The sequence below is a fragment of the Phoxinus phoxinus genome (assembly GCF_949152265.1).
Source record: "Phoxinus phoxinus genome assembly, chromosome: 1".
In the NCBI taxonomy this organism is placed as follows: Eukaryota; Metazoa; Chordata; class Actinopteri; order Cypriniformes; family Leuciscidae; genus Phoxinus; species Phoxinus phoxinus.
Window position 1 is genome coordinate 30,056,108 of NC_136876.1, and position 20,317 is coordinate 30,076,424.

A 20,317-nucleotide genomic window follows, 5' to 3' on the forward strand; every position below is an offset into this window, starting at 1 on the left:
GCCAAGAAACTTGTGTATTTAGGGTATTGTATTAATCATTGAAGGAGAGAGATGTCTTGAATCTCAGGTTCTTTTTTATAAAGATCGATGCTGTTTCTTAATAATTTCTGAATGAGGTACTACTTTTTGGTCAAATGTATTTTCTGGTGGGTAATGGTTTCTGCATCATTTTGAAGTTTCATAAATGTTAAACAGTGTTTACACGAGAGACTCAAGTGGAGAATTCTTTCTTTCTTTTTTTACTGATATTTGCTCATGGAAGAGTGCTGTCTGTCTGTGCTGTCACCTTTAGTCTATGAATCGAACACCACTGACTGTGAGCAGCATATCAGCTGGCCTGTTTTTGCATATACTTTCTGCCCTTGCATGCAAATTTATCTGTACTGTGTCTTTATCAGTCAACCACTGGACATTCATGCAAATGTCATTTGTACATGGGTTTTTCTGCTGCCCTGTGTTGATAACTTTTTCAGTCTGTTTACCTCTAATATGTCTTGACTTTTAAGTGTGATTGTGCCTAAATGAGCAGCCGATTTGTGTGCACTAAGACATACTTAACTATATACTATACATTTCTTTATAAAAAACTAAATCAAGATGTCGTTCAAAAAAATAAATAAAAATGAGTCTGAACTGTTTGAACAAAATCACATTTAAATTTTATATGGTTTTAAAAGCAACTACAACAGGGTTATTGTTAACAAAAATATTGGTTAATTGAAATGAAGCTGACAAAATATAAATATTAGACTAAATGAAATGAATATTAGAGATGTTGCATTCCAATTCAGTAGCATACATACAACAAACTTCATATTATGAAGAGGGGTTTGGACATATCTTCCTTTGAATTTTATTCCTAAAAACAGGACTTTTATTTCTGGCTTTTTGACAAATCTTTTGATTTCTCGTGTGATTTTAAAAAAGGGATTGCCAAAATCCCCTCTTTAGAAACATTTAGCACTAATATGTTAACAAAATTATATTGTGTATACTGGCTTCATGCACAGATTAATGTGGAAGGGTATGCAAATTACATAGGCTCATTTGCATATTGAAACAAAATTTCAGAAAACGTAATACAAAACAACTGTTTTATTATGTACTGGTTAATCTTTTTTTGTTTTGTTACCATATTCACCTGTGGTGTCCTACTTTAAAATATATATCATCGTTTTCACATACTGTACAATAAAGCATGTTTCCAAGCCACACATTTCCTGTATCATATTTATTAGTAAATATACTCCTGTTTTTTTTTTTTTTTTCTTAGTAACCCATATCATGTCTTAAAATTGAACTACAGCTGGGAAAAAAAGAGATGTGGCCATGTGGAGGCAGTAGTAAGTCAGGCCTAGTATCTTGACCATTGACTCCTCCAGGGGAGATCTGAGCCGCTGCGAGCTGCCTGCATGACTCTCCCCAGATCGAAGATGGCGGTGTCCGTGTTCCCAGGCGTGCGCCTCCTCTCCATCGGAGACGCCAATGGAGACATACAGCGACATTCAGAGCAGCAACCTCTGCGACTAGAGATCAAAACCAACCAGGACGCGGCTCTCATAAGCCTCTCGAACAGTGAGTAGATGCTGGCTTTAAACTCTTTGCATCCGGCCTCAGCTGAGCGGTGTATCCTAGCTTAGCTTAATGAGAGTGATGTGCGTGCGGCATGTGCGTGTGTTGCAACCCCTGATCACAGGGACAGGCTGCTTTTGAGTTGTTGTGACCTCAGATGCGGCTCTCGTGCCCGTGTATGCTCTCTAAAACATGTAAAGTTGCTGGAGCCAGGGCTTCGGTTGTAACATGCATGTCACAAACCACGTTGATCGTAGCATGTTAGCATCTGTAAACACTTCGTATTGTGTTAAGCTGCTTATAGTTAGCAGCTACCCAGCTAATACCCACGAGATTCAGGAATTCAGCACTGAGTGCGTTTCTACAGTATACAATATACATGCATGTCCTGTGCTTGAGGTTTTCCCCTAGTTGTATGTCCTGTGCATTCAGGCTTTCTTCCAGACATGATTAGCTGGTAACGTTAAGGAGAGATTTGGATAACGTGGATTGGCGCCTAACGTTACAAAGTTAGCCGCAGTTTGAGTTAAACCTTAAGTCATACTATCACGCTTCAGAAACCTATTTGGTTATGATTTGCGTTGGTTTTATTTATGTAAACATTAATGTGTTTATTGAAATAGTTTTAACCTGGTTGGATGCTGGGCTTAATGGATGCTGTGAGTTTATTACTTGATTGATTGCGCAGTTCTGCGCCACCTCTCTACTTTTACTGTGAAACAGTCCGGTTTCTCTTTCTCAAAGTGTAGAAAACATTGCGAATGTAAAATTACGTGTATGTTTCTTACGGCAGCACCGTTTGGCCATTCATCTTTGTTCTGCGGGGAACAATAGCGGGTCCCCCGCCTCCTTTTCTCCAGTGTCCCGCCTGTTCATTCAGTTCTCAGGGCTTTTGTTTGGAGCCTCATGCTGCCGATGTCCCGTGGATGAGATGAATGTCTTACTGAAACAGATGCGTGACCCTCGCCACAACCCATAGATTTCTTATTTGAAAGTTTTGATTCCTCGAGCCTCAAATGCATGCCACTAATCCCCAAATTCTACCCTTAGCATTTTTTTTTCGTCGAAAGCCCAAGTTTATTCAGAGAAATTAATATGAGAGAGGTATATTTTGCGCGTTCTCTGCATAACCTACACGTGAGAGAGTACACTCTTCAATATGCATTGTTGTGTGTAAAGAGATTGTAATGTGCTGATCGGATTTCTATTTGCATTTCACAAAGAAATTAACATTTTGTGGAAATATAAAAATATTTTACACTGGTGTGAGATGAATAATTATTAAATGCGAGTCTGAGTAATTTATTATGCAGGGAGCGGGTCGCCCCCTTAGCTGATGTTGACGTCACATGGCCCAACTTGTTGTGCAATTGACTGGGTTAATGATGATGATAATAATAATGTATTTGAGTTCTACTTTTAGTCAGTGCTCAAGGTGCTTTACAAAGCTTAAACAAAACAAATTGTGTGAAATTCATGGTTCTAAATGGAATAAGTTAATAAGTTAAATTAATACTATTGTGCTGTTAGCCAATAAAAACACGTTGAGTGCAACTTTAAGGAAGTGATTCCTCTCTTCAACACTCTTGTGACTTGTTAATTCATGTTTGTATAGGACGTTGTTACTCTCACTTTCACTGTATACCTGTTGTCTCTTTAGCTTGTTATAAACAGTCTTTTAGGATGTTCGTTATGAACAGTAGATGCCAAGAACCACTCCTGTTCTAATGCTTAGATTTTCATGGCTTCAGTGCCCTGCCCTGCCCCTGTTTCAGAGGTATTTTCTTAAATTACTGTAGAGAGAGACTGTACTTGTTTTCAACTCAATTATATAAATTAATTCTAGCCTAATCTGTCTATGGACAGCCTGACCTAATCCTACAACAGCTGGGGAAATAAATGACAAAATCCTGCACCCTGGCATTACCGATAACTGTTGTAGTGATAAGAAGGCCAGGGTGTCTTTGAACAGGACTAATTTGGTTTGCTTGGCTTCATTTTTATTTAGGTTGTAGTAGTAACCTTCAAGGAGCTAGTGTAGTTAAAATAAAGCTGAAATGTATGTTTCTGTTGTTTTTGTTAAATCGAACCTTCTACTGACCCATCTTAAAGGAGAACTCCGGTCAATTTTAACATTGAGCTCAATTTTTAGTATATTTGGAGTGCTGTCAATACAGAGAACAACGACAAAAATCGGTGTTGCCTACACCGTGTTATCCTCTTTGTGAAAGATATGAATAAAAATGATGTTATATCAGCCAGCGCAAATACCTGTATTTAGTTCCTGTTTTCGGTGGAAGTCCAAAGTAGTCGATTGTCGAGTTCACGCGCGTGATCATAGTAACTAAACCTATGCGCGTGAACTCGACAATCGACTACTTTGGACTTCCACCGAAAACAGGAACTAAATACAGGTATTTGCGCTGGCTGATATAACATCATTTTTATTCATATCTTTCACATCTACTGCAGTCAGATTCACTCGTGTTCACTCTTAAGGAATCACTCAACATGGCTGGGCACTTGTAATGACACATCAAATATGTTAAGAGGATAAAAGCAGGTTTAAAACTTGCCCCATTCAAGTCAATAGGGTGCAAATTTTAAAAATAGGATAACACAGTGTAGGCAACACCGATTTTTGTCGTTGTTCTCTGTATTGACAGCACTCCAAATTTACTAAAAATTGAGCTCAATGTTAAAATTGACTGGAGTTCTCCTTTAAGGCGATGGTTCACCCAAAAAGCGAACATTCTGTCATTTACTCTCCTTCATGTTGTTCCAAACCTGTTAAAGGAACACTCCGACTTTTTGGGACTTTAGCCTATTCAACTTATCCCCCAGAGTTAGATAAGTCCATACATACCTTTTTCATCTCCGTGCGGTGCGTGCTATAAGTCTGTTTGACGCACCCACCGCTAGCCTAGCTTAGCACAAAGACTGGATGTAAATGGTTGCAGCTAGCATACTAATCCAAATAAGTGACAAAATAACGCAAACATTTTCCTATTTACATGTTGTGATTTGTATAGTCACAGAGTGTACAAAAACAAAGTCACATGAGACACAGACATATTTTAACTGTATAAATACTGGGAACTATATTATCTAAAGTCCCAAAAAGTCGGAGTGTTCCTTTTAACATGTATGACTTAGTTTTATTTCTGTGGAACACTATTGTTTATTGTTTGTGAAGTATCTATCTATCTATCTGTCTGTCTGTCTGTCTGTCTGTCTGTGTGTGTATACATGCATATATAAAGTCAAAGGGTTCCTGTGTTTTGTTTGGATCAAATTGGCTTCCAATGAATTGCTCAAAACTGTTGAAACACTCTTTTAAATATCATTTGTCAAATAATTTATTCTGTTTTTCTTCAATGAAAATCAAACATTGATCTTTTTTGGGCAGGACTGTCTGTTTGTTTTATATTAATTAGTATAAATTGATTATCATACATGAATATTAATATCCGTGTAATTGCTTTTCTCCACAGACGAGGAGACATGTGTCTTTAAGTGTTCAGTATCAAGGGAGACAGAATGCAGTCGTGTTGGGAAGCAGTCCTTCATCATTACTCTGGGCTGTAACAGTGTCCTTCTGCAGTTTGCATCTCCAGCAGGTAAAGTTCACCTCCTTTTACAAGCGCATCACCCTTTACAGTGATTTATCAGTTCGCTGAGACATTCAGACAAGCACAGCTGCAGTCACTCATAGTGTACAAACTCATTTAAATGATTATAGGCAAACCTGAATAAAGAGATGGTGCTAAGAAGCATGTAATCTCCTAATGTGTCCACTGTTGTTGTGTTTGCCAGATTTCTCGTCATTCTATAACCTCCTGAAGAATTGCCGTGGACACAGGGGCGAACGTTCGGTCTTCAGTGAGAGGACGGAGGAGTCCTCAGCTGTACAGTATTTTCAGGTTTGTTTTGCCACAAATTGACATGCATATGCAAAGGTGACATTTGATGAACCTGTTCTTCATCTTAAAACCTTAAGAGATCATTTTAAATGAATTATAACAGGATACCATTGAATCTATTATTTTTTTTATTCTAATGGTCCAGCGTCAACAGAAGTGACATGTTCTCAATGTCTATCATTTTTATTCTCTCTCAGTTTTATGGCTACCTCTCTCAGCAACAAAACATGATGCAGGATTACGTGCGAACTGGAACATATCAACGAGCCATCCTCCAGAATCATACAGACTTCAAGGATAAAGTACTGTTATTTCTCTCTTTGTACTGTATAAAATAAAATAAAAATTATAATGTGCAGTTATAATGTTAGTATATAGATAGAGCTAATAGGACTTTGTTTCAATCCCTGTGGAAAGTTGCCATACCTAATGTCAGCAGTGAGATTTGAGTGGTACAAGGGAGGGTAGGAATATCATTGGATTCATCAGATGGGCACCCTCCTAATATGATTTTTAGACCAAATATTGTCATAATTAAAAAAAATAAAAGCCCATTTTATACTTTGGCACTTCTGATTTGACCATCCTGTCGGAAAGGGGCGTGCCTGCTGTGAGACTTTAGTGTAAATGCCCACTCATGATTGGTTATCATCTTTGTATATGAAATATTACATTTGGAACTCTCTAAATCTTTTTACTATTACACCTTAAGATTAACTAATCGTGAAAAGTGATGATTACAGCATTATATTTACATCTACTCCCGTCACATGAAAGGTTGCAGCAACGAGCATTAGCTGATGATAGACAGTCTGTTGATTGTGTGAATGCAGTGATCTCATCATTGCGACTCTATTTCTGCACTCTCACGAATGCTTTCATCATAACTACCAGTTGTAAACATGATGTGAATACAGTAATAGATTCATTGTGCAGTGTAGACGGCGTCATTGATTATAGGAGCTTTGGCGAGAGTCCAGAACCAGTCACTGATAAACTTGCGCTGTGATTGAGCGTTCTTTGATCACTTTCTGTATATAATTTATATCAGTGGTTCTCAACTCCAGTCCTCAGGACCCGCTGCTCTGCACATTTTGTATGTCTCTCATATCTGACACACTCAGTTCAGTTCATGGAGTATCTCCTAACGAGCTGCTGATGTGATTCAGGTGTGTTTAATAAGGGAGACATACAAATTGTGGGTCCCAAGGACTGGAGTTGAGAATCAGTGATTTATAATATAAACAGATTGTTATATATATAACAGATTGTTTTCATGCTACTAAGAGAAACAATGTTAAGTTCATCGTTTAGTCACTGGCTTGATTTACTGGCGCATAAACGGCAATACGTGATTTTAAGACAATAAAGAAAGTCTGACTGTACATTATGGTCACAGATCAGGCATTAGCATTTAACACGGTTAGTGACTACTTGTCGCATTTCTGTTGGGTTCATATCTTACAGTAAAAGTCTGTTTGCAAAGCCAGCACTGAAATTGCGACTGATTTACTAAAGAATCCACAGTGAAATGTTCCGAACAAACAAGTAATGCTCTACTGAGACAGTCACATTCACATAATAAATGACCACTTTCCTAGTATTAGGATCCTTTGGAAGGTGATGTTATTTTTAGTCCGGTGATCCTGTATCTCTCTTCTCTCCTTGTAATCTCACTAACGCACCTGTGAGCGGGGCCAAAGATGTGATCTAGAAGTAGGCACTGATTTTATTCTGGAGAGGTGGTCTCTAGTAGCACTCTTATGTCACTATGGGGCAAGATCCGGAACAAGAGCTTGGTTTCGATAAAAGCTGTTTTTGGACTAACAAGGAAATTGAGTTATGTATAATGACCTCTTACATGTCAAAAGATCAAGGAAAATTAGATTTTCTCAATTCATTAATACTTTAAAAGGACTTGGCTTGGAGTTGAGTAGTGTCAGAGCTGCTTTCTCTGAGCTTACTGTAGCATTTATTGTTCTTTTTTTTTGGCTATTATAACCTTGACTTTTAGGTTTAATGTTGTCCAGACCTAAATATCTGTAACTGGAACAGTTGACTTAATACAATTAAGTAAAACACTTGAGTCCATAAAAAAAAAAAAAGAGGTTATTCCTTTGTGAATGCTTCTCTGAATGCATTATTATCTGAATGCATTGATTCTTGTTCTCATTCCTCCCTCTTGTGTCCTCCTTGTCTCAGGTGGTGCTGGATGTAGGTTGTGGCTCTGGAATTCTATCATTTTTCGCAGCTCAGGCTGGTGCCCGTAAAGTTTATGCTGTGGAGGCCAGCACCATGGCTCAACATGCAGAGGTATCACATACAGATTCCTCAATCACTAACTTCTCAATCTCTTGACAAAGCTGAATTTTCAGCATCATTACTCCAGTATTCAGTATCACATATAGGTTCCTTCATAAATCATCCTGATATGATGATTTGCTGCTCAAGAAGCATTCATTATCAATGTTGAAACCAGTTATTACCTGATTTATATTTTTGTGGAAACCATGATGCATTTAAGGATTCTTTGATGAATAGCAAGTAATTTATTGTAAAATATTTTAAAGAAAAAATATTTTGTAACATGGCTTTACTGTTACTTTTATTATTTAATCTATTTAATGCATCGTTTCTATTCATTTCTTTCCAAAAAATCTTACTGACCCCAAAGTTTTAAATGGTAGTGTTTATTTCAAGAGTATACATCACATTGAATCATTAATAAATCACGTTTAACAATTAATAAATACCGGTATGCAGATAATTGGATTGTGGTATATTGGTAATAAGTAATTATGGTTGTATAATGAAATTAATATTTATATTATTATTTTTTTTTTTATTCATTAAGCATTGAGTAATGTGGAGAGTAATTTTTACTCCTCCTAAAAAAGGATCGGAATGCATGACAAAAAAATGTATTTAGTATTAATACCAAAATGTGGTATCATGCCAAAGCCAATTTCGATATCGATACAAGTTACAACCCTAGGAGGTTATAAGATTGCCTTTGACCTTGACTTATCGGAAGTCATTCTAAATAGTAATAGTAGTGCTAATAATTGTGCGTCCACAGGTTCTTGTGAACAGCAACAGGTTGTCAGAGCGTGTTGTGGTGATTCCTGGGAAAGTGGAGGAAGTGTCCCTACCCGAGCAGGTAGACATTATTATCTCTGAACCCATGGGCTACATGTTGTTCAACGAAAGGATGCTGGAGAGCTATCTACATGCCAAGAAATTCCTCAAGCCTAGCGGTAAGAGAAAAAAGGTTTATTTATTTAGTAAAAAGAACCAATCAACAAAAGATTAACATGTGCTTAGGTCATAAGGGTATGTAACGGTACACAAAAATGGCGGTTAGGTATGCTTACGGTACGACAGGTGGAAAAATAACTTGTTTTTCTTTTATTATTATAATTAATCAGTGGTTTACTGAACAAATGACAGCAACACACTCTGCAGTTTATGGTGCTGTTGTAATTGGGTGGGTTTGAAGTGCTTACACTTTTGGATTTGTCATAACCCGGCTCAAAGGCCATGATAAATGCGAAAAGGACACGGAGGACTGCCAAAAGTAAACCTATTTATTATAACAACTTAGACAATTAAACTAACAATTAACAATGTAGTTAATTACAGTTAGTCAGTGTCATCAGTGGTATAAATGTGGATAAGTGATTAGTGTGAAGTTGGTGTTGAGGAGTGCATGGCCGTCACAGATCCAAAATATTTTAGACTAAGGTTAGAATTATTGCACCCCGATTCTAATCCGGTCCTTCTATTTGACACGCATACGTGCACCAGCATTCATTAAAGTCTGCTGAGTTAAACATACTCGCTTGCAAAATGGAAATACTTGCATTCATTTGAAACATTTACTAGTAAGTATACAACCGTAAGATGCAATTTGTGGACTGAAGACTGCGCATCTCAATCGCATTAAACGCATGATGCATTTGACAGTAGGGCAAACCACGCAGGTTTATGATTTAGTTTGAAGCGCTTAAAGTATGTATCATGTTTTAGACAGCTTGTATCGTGCACTGAACTGGCAGCAGCTCACTGTGTCCTTCGTTATTTTTCAGAGGTGTTCGCAACATCACTGTATATCTACAATAAATTATATTGTCCCGTTTTGGGGGTAAACTCAAACATTTTAAATAACATTGCCCACACAGAACTTCTGTATTTGCAGTGGTTAAAACAACACTGTATTTGTTTGGTACACATACATGCCGCTCCGTAAGACCCTTACCGGACATTTTCAGTATGAATGCATATACCGTTAGACCCCCTACTATTTAATCAATATTTGAACATATCACACCTCTGTTCTCTATACAGGCAAAATGTTTCCAACCATTGGAGACGTTCACCTCGCTCCTTTCACAGATGAGCAGCTTTACATGGAGCAGTTTACGAAGGCCAATTTCTGGTGAGCTCTCTAAAAAGAGGATAAGGACATTGGGTGGGGAGGGAGAAAAGAAGCAAAATGTACAATGAGAGCAAGTAAATAAGCAGGCAGTCATTTAACAGGTATCATGTCAAATGATAGACTCGAAGTGTAAATAAACAGAGATAGTAGGCTAGCAGATGACTAAGACATAACTGGAAGATTTCTTTTGTTTATACTGGAAAAACTGAAATTTCCTGTCTTTCAGGTACCAGCCATCTTTCCATGGGGTGGATTTGTCTGCGCTGAGAGGAGCTGCGGTTGATGAGTACTTCAGACAGCCTATTGTGGTGAGAAATGGGAGGGAATGACTTGCAGATTGGGTGTATGCTAGTTAATTCGTAAGTACATGCTAGCTTTTTAGAGTTAGCCACGGTTTGGAAAGTTCATAAAGCAGAAAGCCATAAAAACACATTAGCTTGTGTTTGTGCCTTCAGAGGAAAGAGTATACTGATAAATAGTGTGTGAAGTATGAAGGTAACTGGAGATTTGTCTCCTTGCTGGCTATAGAGGGCTTGAGGGTAAATACGGACAGGATTGAGTTACGTACTTGAGCCCAAATGAGAACAGTGAGGATGTTTCTAGGAAATGGAGAAAGGCAGCATGCTTCATGGATTAGGAAAATGTATTCAATGGTAGTTTCATGTAGGACACGTGAAGTATGTATGCTTGCCTTTGTGCCCGTGATGAAAGGCTGGTCGAGGTTTCTGAGCTCACTGTTTGTCTGTGGTCAGGGGGTATGCAATAAATGTATATCCATCAAGGAAGGTTTATGAAGCATGTCTTTGAACAAGAACACATGTAATTCTAGTTGTTGATTTTCTTCTAGGATCCTCAATGTGTTGAAATCCATCAACGCTTTTTCCACTTTCATGCCCTTGAGAGGCCAATTTAACTTGTCGATTGTGTGCGCAGTCTTTTTTCAGTCCATTGATTTCCATACATGATAATTGTAGTTTAAAATCTGTGTATGGTTTATATCCAGCAGTAATCAGCTGTTCAGGCATTTGTTGTGTCTGTAATGGTGTTACACTGCTGGGACAGTGACCTGCTGTGGTCTGGCTCTAGAGGGCGCCGTTTTAGGATCCTCCAGAGTTCAGGCTGTGGCGGGAGAGCCCTCTGAGCTAGGACTGAGTCTGATTTACTGTGGCTCAGTCCTTGACAAGAGGCTTCACAGCATGTCGTCCCATTTGATTTGACCTGTTTCTTCGTCCTCCTCATGCAAAAATGAGTGTTATATTGGGATGTCTTGCCATCTCTCATTTATTCTCTCATTTCTTTCAGGACACTTTTGATATCAGGATCCTTATGGCCAAATCAGTGAAATATACAGTCAACTTTTTAGAAGCTAAAGAAGACGATCTTTACAAGTATGGGTCCACCAAATGCATAACTTCATATCATTTAAATGCAGTCTTTTTTATTTTAAAATATGGTATCAAAGAAGCGTGTTGGCCTGTCAAATGTTTTAATATATTCTTTTCTTGCTCTTCCCAGGATAGAAATCCCCTTCAAATTCCACATGATGCATTCAGGGCTTGTACATGGGCTGGCTTTTTGGTTTGATGTCGCATTCATTGGATCAGCGTATGTTCGAAACATTCTCTTTACAGTGATTTCACACTTGAGTCATTGGACTGTCCCACTTTTAACGTCCATAGACAACATGTTTTATGTAGTAACAAGCTTAAAGACTTGTTTAGTGAGATCTTACCAGACATCAAATGTATAATATTAATAATCATAAATGATGACACATACCAAAACATCTTGTATAATGTTAATGATTGATTTTGAAATTGAAATTTGTATGTTTTTATGTTTTGTAATCTGAGTATTGTGACAGGTATGCACTTGTGCTGTCTCTCTGTGTACAGGATGACTGTGTGGCTCTCTACGGCCCCCACCGAACCCCTCACTCACTGGTACCAGGTGCGCTGTCTGCTGCAGTCACCTCTCTTTGCCAAGGCAGGGGACACAATGTCAGGCACTGCACTTTTAATCGCCAACAAGAGGTGAGCACACACCATTCTTTGTGTTAACCCTCAGGTCGTTAACATTAGGTTGTTAACTCTCAGTTGTTTCCACTTCCTCTCACAGACAAAGCTATGACATTAGTATTGTTGCTCAAGTGGACCAGACAGGATCCAAGTCCAGTAATCTACTTGATCTCAAGAACCCCTTCTTCCGGTGAGAGGACGCATCGCTTTGGAAACCGATAAGAGGATGTCTGAAACGTGTGTTGCTTACGCTATGCTGTGTTCTGCAGGTACACGGGCACAACACCCACCCCACCTCCAGGGTCACACTATTCCTCCCCCTCAGAGAACATGTGGAACACAGGGGGAACCTATAGCATGAGCCAAGGCATGGCTGTGTCAGGTAGCTCTTACAAAATCATTCTTGACTTCTTCTTTTCACATTTACAGTAGTTGACCACAATTCCTCCCATCTAACTGCTGTTGCATAACTGGAGTAATGTCACTCACATTTTGCTGTCTCTGTCAGGGATGCCTACAGCTTATGATCTCAGCACTGTCATCGGCGGCAGTGGGACAACAGTGTCCCACAACAATCTCATCCCCCTTGGTACAGACACGCATGCACGTATGGATATTTACACACACACACTCACACATACACACATATGTGGAGTGAAATGTTCTCTGGTGTGGTTCAATTAAAGAGACCATTCACCAAAAATTAAAATCCTGTCTCTCCAAATCCTTAACTTTAGTTCGTCTTTGAAACACAAATAAAGATATTTGTAATATTCTCTCATCATCAAATCCACACAACCAAAATGTCCATGCTAGAGAAAGACATGGTAAAAGTAATCCAGAAGCTCAGACCAAGTTTGATCTTCTGTGTTTACCATATTTGATGCGCTTCTATGCGTGTTGATCTATCAATGTTTATATATTAATAAAAGCCTAAATTACCGGTAAATCTGTTCATTATATAAAGCAGGGGTTTCCAACCCTGCTCAACACATCTTGAGCTTGATTAGCTGGTTCCAGTTGTCTTTTTCCACACAACCAAAAAACTTACTTCAGTGGATAGACAAAAATGATGAGTGTATATTAAAAATATCTTCAGCTATATTCTGAGGATGAAAAGAATTCAAACGTCTTTGGTGCAGAAAACCTTTATAATTGGACATCAGGAAAAATAAAATAATGTTTGATATGACCCCTTTAATGTAAGCTATACATTACATGCTTATGTATCTCTTCTATAAGCCTTTACAGGACAATAAATTGAATATTGTTATTGAAAGGTTTTCTACACAACATTTCTAAAGTTTGATTAAGATTTTCAATACTACAGTACGGTCTGTCTCTTTCAGCTTCCTGTCAAGTGTTCATGTGTTTCTTGTTCACATTTTCCTTGTGTGTAAATTGAAGAGAGGTGTCTTGTCTTTTTCCCCATCAGTGAACACGGGGATTGTGAACCACACTCACTCCAGAATGGGCTCTATAATGAGCACCGGAATCGTCCAGGGTGAGTGTCGCTTTTCTTAATGTCCTCACAAGTTAAACAAGACCTGCACTTTTACAGATTTAAGTGATGGTTCACCCAGAAAGGATAATTCTGTAATTTACTCACCATGTTGTATCAAACAAAAAACAAGACTTTTGTTCATTTTCAGAACACAAATGAAGATATCTTTGTCCATTCATGGAAAGTCCATGCAAACAAAAATGTTCTCAGTTAATTACATAGACAGTGTAAAAGTGATCCATATGAATTGAGTGGTTTAATCAAAGTCTTCTAAAGAGACATAACACGCTTTATATAATGAACTGATTTAATTTGTGTTATTATTAAAATATAAACATCGAGATGTTGATGCTTCATGCATGAGAAGAAACCTCATTGGTTTGATCTCCTGAGATGATGAAATAATATAAAAAATATCTTAATTTGTGTTCGACTAAAGATGAACATTTGTCGTATGGGTTTGGAATCGACTGAGTGAATGATGACAGAATTTTCATTTTGGATTTTTATTTTTTTTTCTCACTAAGTGAACCAAAAAATTGAAATGGTTTCATTTTAATATTATGTTGCACTGAACATTTGTTCTTGGTGTGATATGACTAGGCTTTTACAGTATAGTGTGTGTGCTGAGTGCCTGCAGATGGATATATTGTATCCATTCTCAAACCGTGAGGGTTGTATTTTCGAGATGCCATGTTAAGTTAAAAAAAAAAATGTCTACTTCATTGTATTCCAGTGTGCTGTGTTCCAATTAGAGTTATTTTATTTATTTTTTATTTTTTAAGGATCTTACAAAGATCTTTTTCTACTGTGAAACAACAGCCTGGACGAATTATTGCACAAAAATGTAAGCACGAGCTTAGCTACACAAGTCAAATCTAGCTGCACATACAGTACATGCAAACTATTCTGATGACAAAATTTACATCATGTGCAGATGCGCACTTTACGCATACCCTATTGTACGCGTAAAAACGGAAGCATACTTTGGACTAGGGATGTGTGACATCACTGGTAATACCGGAATCACTGGGGGGTTTCCTTTTTTGCACCTCGTTTTTAAATGGCTAATTCGAATTTGAGCTTCCATAGGAATGAACCATAGACTGTAAAAAATATATGGACGCAGTGTCTGTGACGTCACCCGTAGGTTTTTGAAGAGCATTTTTGAAGCCCAAAGTGGGCGGAGCTGGGCGTCGCCATCTTGGCAGCGCGTCAATCCCGGATAACAGAAAATGGGAAAAGAGGCGGGACGAGGGTGGAGCTGAGGTGCCTGGTTGCTAAAACCACCACGCCGCCTAGCTCGACGTGATCACGTTAGCTCAGGCTAAGGAGCTAATGCTATATGCTACTGGCAGTACCGACACAAGGGCTGTGCCAAGTGTGCGACCGCACTGGGCCTCGCGCTAAAGTGACAGCTGACTTGATGATGTAAAGCCAATAGTTAAAGTTCATGTTTTTGCCCTTTGAAATACTATAATAGTTAAAAGACAGCTAAAACTGAGACTGTGTATCATGATACTGTATTCTGCTAGTTAAAAATGCATTAGGTTTATTATGCAGTAACTTACAATATTGCTCAGAGTGTGAGACAGTGATTCATGCGCATACATGTCAGTCAGCGCGGCATCGCATGTCAAGTTCAAATTCAGTCCATTTTAAATTCTGATTTTGGCTGCTTGTCAAATGTGTCAAACCATACATATTACCTAAGAAGTTCAAGTAAATGCGCTCAAAGTCCACGCTCATTCAAGGATGTGCATTTATTGCATGAACAGAGGAAGCACTGACACCTGCAGGATTACATCTGATGGAACTTTAACACTAAATAGTTAAAGCATATAGTCTGTTCCGTGAGAGCAACAGTACTGCAGAATGAGTGTAGCCTCTATATCTATAGACGTTTTTAAATCTGAAAACTTAAGAAAAAGCATCGTAATTGTAAGACATCCATTAGTGCATGTTCACAGAGGAAAACAACTGAAAAACAGCACTGTTGTTCTCTTGATACTCGACAATGACGGAATCCAAAGGCGTGGGTGAAGGTATATTGCGTGTATTAAATTGTATGAAAAAATCCCGATAAAAGCACAAACACTGCATCTCTGCCAAGTTCAGCAGCTGGAATTAGCTGAGTTTACGTGAGGGCTAACAGACCGCAGACAAACGGCTAGAAGTGGCTGCAGCGGCAATCCACATGTCACTCAACAAGTGACCTCGCCATTAATTATGCAGAACTTTAAGGCTTAATATAATTTAAACGGATGAGTTATTTAAAAAAAATCACCCCCCTCACAGTTGTCATGAAGGGCAAAAGTAGCTATATAGACCAAAACCACTTTTTGCACCAGGCTGTAGAAAAAAAAAATCTGCTGTAAAGTCTCTAGCGGCCAGTCGATGAATTGCGGTTTAAGTCACTTCCGAGTTGGTTTCAAGAGAGAGACACGAAGGTTGCCGCTTGGAATAAACTGAAAATACTCGCTAGCTCTGCGCCATTGGACACGCACCGTTATTCTCTAACTGAACTGAATGATTTTTATTACTATAAAAAATCAGAACGACCGCCGCCCACCGGTAACACAGACTATCGCAGCAAGCCTACTTTGCATTTATGAACACTTGGCGTCCAAGATGTTAAAATCCAAAGGATGCAATGTTGCTTATTGCTTTTATCTCTTCTCAGGGGCCACAACTGCCCAGCAGGGTCCCAGCAGCAGCAGTCCTCATTACCCCGTTACCAACCAGTTCACCATGGGCGGCCCAGCTATCTCCATGGCATCTCCTATGGCCATCCCCAGCAACACCATGCACTACGGGAGCTAAGGCCAAGGGATGGCCTCTGCATGTCCAATTCCCCCAACCCCCCACCCCTGAAGATCAACCACAGCCAAATTCAGAATACCAAAACCAGTGCACCAGTTTCTGACCATCACTTTATACTCTCTCTTTCTCTCTCTCTCTCTCTCTCTCTCTCTCTCTCTCTCTCTCTCTCTCTCTCTCTCTCTCTCTCTCTCTCTCTCTCTCTCTCTCTCTCTCTCTCTCTCTCTCTCTCTCTCTCTCTCTCTCTCTCGCTATCTCTCTATATAGATATACATGTATACGTATATATATATTCTAAACTCTTTATCTCACTGGTGTTTTATTCTTACATATCCGTCCCACGACCCTATAACGCTAGTGTGCGCAGGCATTCGGCCAGTTCAACACGTCTGAGGTGTGTCATTGTTACTCTTCCCCTCCCCAGCCGCACGCAGCGCCTGCTCCACACCAGCCACTAGGAGGCAGCACTTGTCTGTAAGCATGCTGAAAAAGCACAAACCAGAGACTCAAGACTCAACAAAGGACTCGGTCTGAGAAACGCTGTCGACGGGACACGTTTTTTTTTTTAAAATATATAAATGCTTTACAAATCTGCACATGTTCCCCCTTACTTCATGAACTCCCACTTTTTTTTAGCCGCACATACGTCATCATCGACTGACTATTGATATGAATTGGAGATCTATTACAGGATCTTGCTACTGTTCCTGACAAGCCCAGCTACGTTGAACCTACTCTTCACTGTTGGCTTTTTTACGTTTCCAGCGACATCAACTGGCCATCGTATCTCGATTCTCTCAGCATGGGCTTTTGACAGCCACCATGACTCACCTAAAATGTTCACAACCTCTCATCGCTCACCTGAAGAGATGGACACGTGCTGTAGGCTCGCAGAGTTCATTACGACTACTAGCACAGTACCGCTGGATCCTGCCTGTAGACAAACATAGCGTAGATAGAGATCGTCTTACTTTTCATTCCATTTCTGACTGTTTTAACGTAGTGCAGTCCCAGATTTATGTATTTTGCTTGGTGTTCCCTGAGGTGAATTCTGAGCGTGGTTTATCGAGGCCGCTTCTGTCGACTCCCGACTCCAACACGAAGCAAATCTGACTTATAAATTGACAGATTCATTCTCAGTCAATTTTAAGGACATAAAAGGTTTCAGGAATAAAAAGACCAGCAACAAACCCTCCACTACCAGCCAAGGAGGACGGCGGAGTGCTGGGACGGACAGTCGGCAACTGGGGGAAGAAGACAGAAGGATGAATGATATAAACCGTGAGGTCCGTGGACACAAACTGACCGCTGCAGCAGGACAACTGTTTGGAATGGCAGCATCCTAGTTTACATCCCTTGAACCTTTATTTTGTCAACTTCTGTGTGTTGTGAGACTCGTTGAGGAAAGGAGGAGATCAAGTGATGCCTGACTAGCTATAACTTTCCTCCTCATTTCCTCCTCCCTCTCTCCCTCTCTCTCTCTCTCTCTCTCCCTCCCACACCGGGGATATGACGAAAACCCCATCAAAGACTTTGAAGTCGTATGCACCGCTTCCAGTCAATTTTGTTTGTTCATTTGGTTTGAAATAGCAACTATCATGAGATGAAAACAACCATGTCTGTTAGTTTGTAGAATTAACGTTTTGTTTTGGTTTTCTTTCACAAAAAAAGCAACAGACAAAAAAGGAGCAAATTAAATGTTGATGGAGAAGTCCCTATGTGTGGCTGCTAACAGTAGCATTTGTTATGTTTTATGGATGAGTGTGCAAAAAAAAGTATAAAACCAGACTTGATGGTTTAAGGAATCACGTGATCTGGATAGGTTGTAGATAGCTAAAGATACATTTTCTGCTTTCCAGTGAAGCAGATCTTAAATGGATTAAAAAATAAATTCTGTACACTTTACATTGATGTTCAGTTTGTTAATATACATCTGGTATTATGAACTAACAATTTTTTTTCACAGTATTTATTAATCAAGGTTAATGTCAGTTTATAAATATACTATTGTTCATTAACAATATATTACCTCAAACAAATGAATTGAAAATGTATAGCCTACAACTTGAAATGTATAAAATGTCGAAATTAATATTAACCAAGAGAAAAGCTTCAAAAGAGTTAATTGTTAGTTCATGCTAGCTATTGTATTAACACACAAAGCATTATTGTAAAGTGTCATTTAATATATCCTGTAACACCTATGACTTTCTAGCTTTGTCTTTCATGAAACTCAAAAAAAGAAATTTTGCAGCTTGTTTAAGCTGTTCTTTTCTATATAGTCAAAACAGCCGGTAAATGAATTTGTCCATCACCCAAAGCTATTGTATTTTTTTTCAGAATTCTAATTTTAAGGTGCTTTTGCCCTTTATTTGTTGTATGAAAAAGAGCAAATTGGATTAGTTTATTGGAGAAAAGAAAGTGATACGGGTTTGGAGCAACATGAGGGTTTGGTAATGATATGAACTATTTCTGGGTGAACTATTCCTTTAACCTCTTTATGAAAATATAGTTCTGTCTTTGGCTCATCCTTCTGTCATTTAAACTAGGAGTTTCTTTGGAGCATAAAAGATAACTTGAGACATTTCTTTTTTTTATTATTTTTAAAGTAAATGGGCACCAACACTGTTTGGTTACCAACATTCTTCAAAATATTATCTTTGTTCCACAGAAGAAAGTTATGTGTGACCCTGGATCACACACGCGTAAATTTGTGGCTATAGCCAGCAATACATTGTATGAGTCAAAATTATAGATTTTTCTTTTATGCCAAAAATCATTAGGATATTAAATAAAGATCATGTTCCATGATATTTTGTAAACTTCCTACGTTAAATATATGGGTCATTCTACGAAAATGGTGGCTTTCCTGTCCCGGCCTCAATCACCAGGAAAAACACTTAAAAGTGTCAGATAATGACACAAAATATATGTTTTTTGTTTTAATTGAAGTGTTTTATTGTTAATAAAACATTTGTAAGACAGTTATATTGCAAACTATTTTTTATATATATTGTAGAACACGGTCAGCACCATGAAATTGGCTTGTCCCTCGGGTCAGGAGTCGTGGTTTAGTGACATATTTTGAGTTAAATCATGTATTTTTCTCCCCCTTTAAATGTCATAATACAAAGGGAAGTAGTATAGTTATTTAATGGACTACTTAAAAAACTAAAATATAAACTAAATATTATAAATAATTTACAGGGAATACCTGTCCCTCAATTTCATGTCACTGGTGTTACAATTTTAAAAAAACACCACTTTGAAAAAATTCAACATCCTTGCCAACTTCTTCCTGGGTCAAAGGCTCATTGTAGGCGTGGCTGTTTTGAAAAGCACATTGTGAGTGTGAACTCTCTCTTCACCTCTTAGCAATTTGATAAATAATTTGCTAATTTCATGCGAGGACTTAAGATGTGTCACTGGTGTTCTACAGTTTATAATAAGGGGAAAGGAAATTTTATTAATATAATTTTTCAAATTGCATGATTAAGTGATTAATTTACAATTTAAGAAGTGTGGTTTGAGCTACTGTGGCCGACATCTTAGATATGCCATTTTGTCTGCAGATTTGTCACTGGTGTTATCGTCACTGGTGTTACTGTTGCTGCTGGTAACACCAGCGACATGATGATAACACCAGTGACAATCAATAACACCACTAACTTTTTTCTCAACATAAGGTTTCATAAAAGCCTCAACAATTATATTAATAAAGACTTGTTAGCATTTCATAACTGTTTTAATATTGTAAACACATAAAATTGCTATGCTTTTGACAGATATGTCACTGGTGTTACATTGCGTCACTGGTGTTACCGCATGGCATATTGGTTTTCTGGCATCAGAGTTGCCCAGTTTCATAGAATATGGTTTTTGTATCTACCTAACTGTTGCTGCATTCATTAGTAAGCATTTTAAGGATATGATCATTAAATTTTGAACACTCAACTTCAATTATTTCTAATGTTACAACAAAAAACACAATGGTAGAAATAGAAAAATGTCACACAATAGAACTTTACACATGCCTGTTTAA

The 20,317-nt window shown here is 38.3% G+C and overlaps 1 protein-coding gene across 2 annotated transcripts; it reads left to right on the top strand.

The window, feature by feature from the left end:
• Nucleotides 1–1,302: 1,302 nt before the first annotated feature.
• On the top strand, nucleotides 1,303–18,179 carry carm1 (coactivator-associated arginine methyltransferase 1). Of its 2 annotated transcripts, none has more exons than XM_079618549.1 (16): nucleotides 1,303–1,575; nucleotides 5,067–5,192; nucleotides 5,389–5,495; nucleotides 5,693–5,797; nucleotides 7,698–7,808; nucleotides 8,575–8,752; nucleotides 9,843–9,933; nucleotides 10,160–10,241; nucleotides 11,236–11,321; nucleotides 11,449–11,538; nucleotides 11,829–11,966; nucleotides 12,052–12,141; nucleotides 12,221–12,333; nucleotides 12,460–12,558; nucleotides 13,387–13,455; nucleotides 16,139–18,179. In XM_079618549.1, exons 1-16 carry the CDS (start codon nucleotides 1,413–1,415, stop codon nucleotides 16,276–16,278), a joined length of 1,788 nt encoding a protein of 595 aa, XP_079474675.1. In that variant the 5' UTR covers nucleotides 1,303–1,412; the 3' UTR covers nucleotides 16,279–18,179. The 2 variants fall into 2 exon arrangements, with proteins under 2 accessions (XP_079474675.1, XP_079474676.1); XM_079618550.1 differs by having other exon boundaries at nucleotides 1,321–1,575; nucleotides 12,460–12,540; nucleotides 16,139–18,178.
• The last annotated feature ends 2,138 nt before the right edge of the window (nucleotides 18,180–20,317 follow it).

Excerpts from the sequence above, each read along its gene's own strand:
- carm1 (XM_079618549.1), top strand. The coding sequence starts at position 1,413 with ATGACTCTCCCCAGATCGAAGATGGCGGTGTCCGTGTTCCCAGGCGTG. Across the intron at positions 1,576-5,066 it reads TCTCATAAGCCTCTCGAACA|ACGAGGAGACATGTGTCTTT; the intron begins GTGAGTAGATGC and ends TTTTCTCCACAG. Across the intron at positions 12,559-13,386 it reads TGGTACAGACACGCATGCAC|TGAACACGGGGATTGTGAAC; the intron begins GTATGGATATTT and ends TTTCCCCATCAG.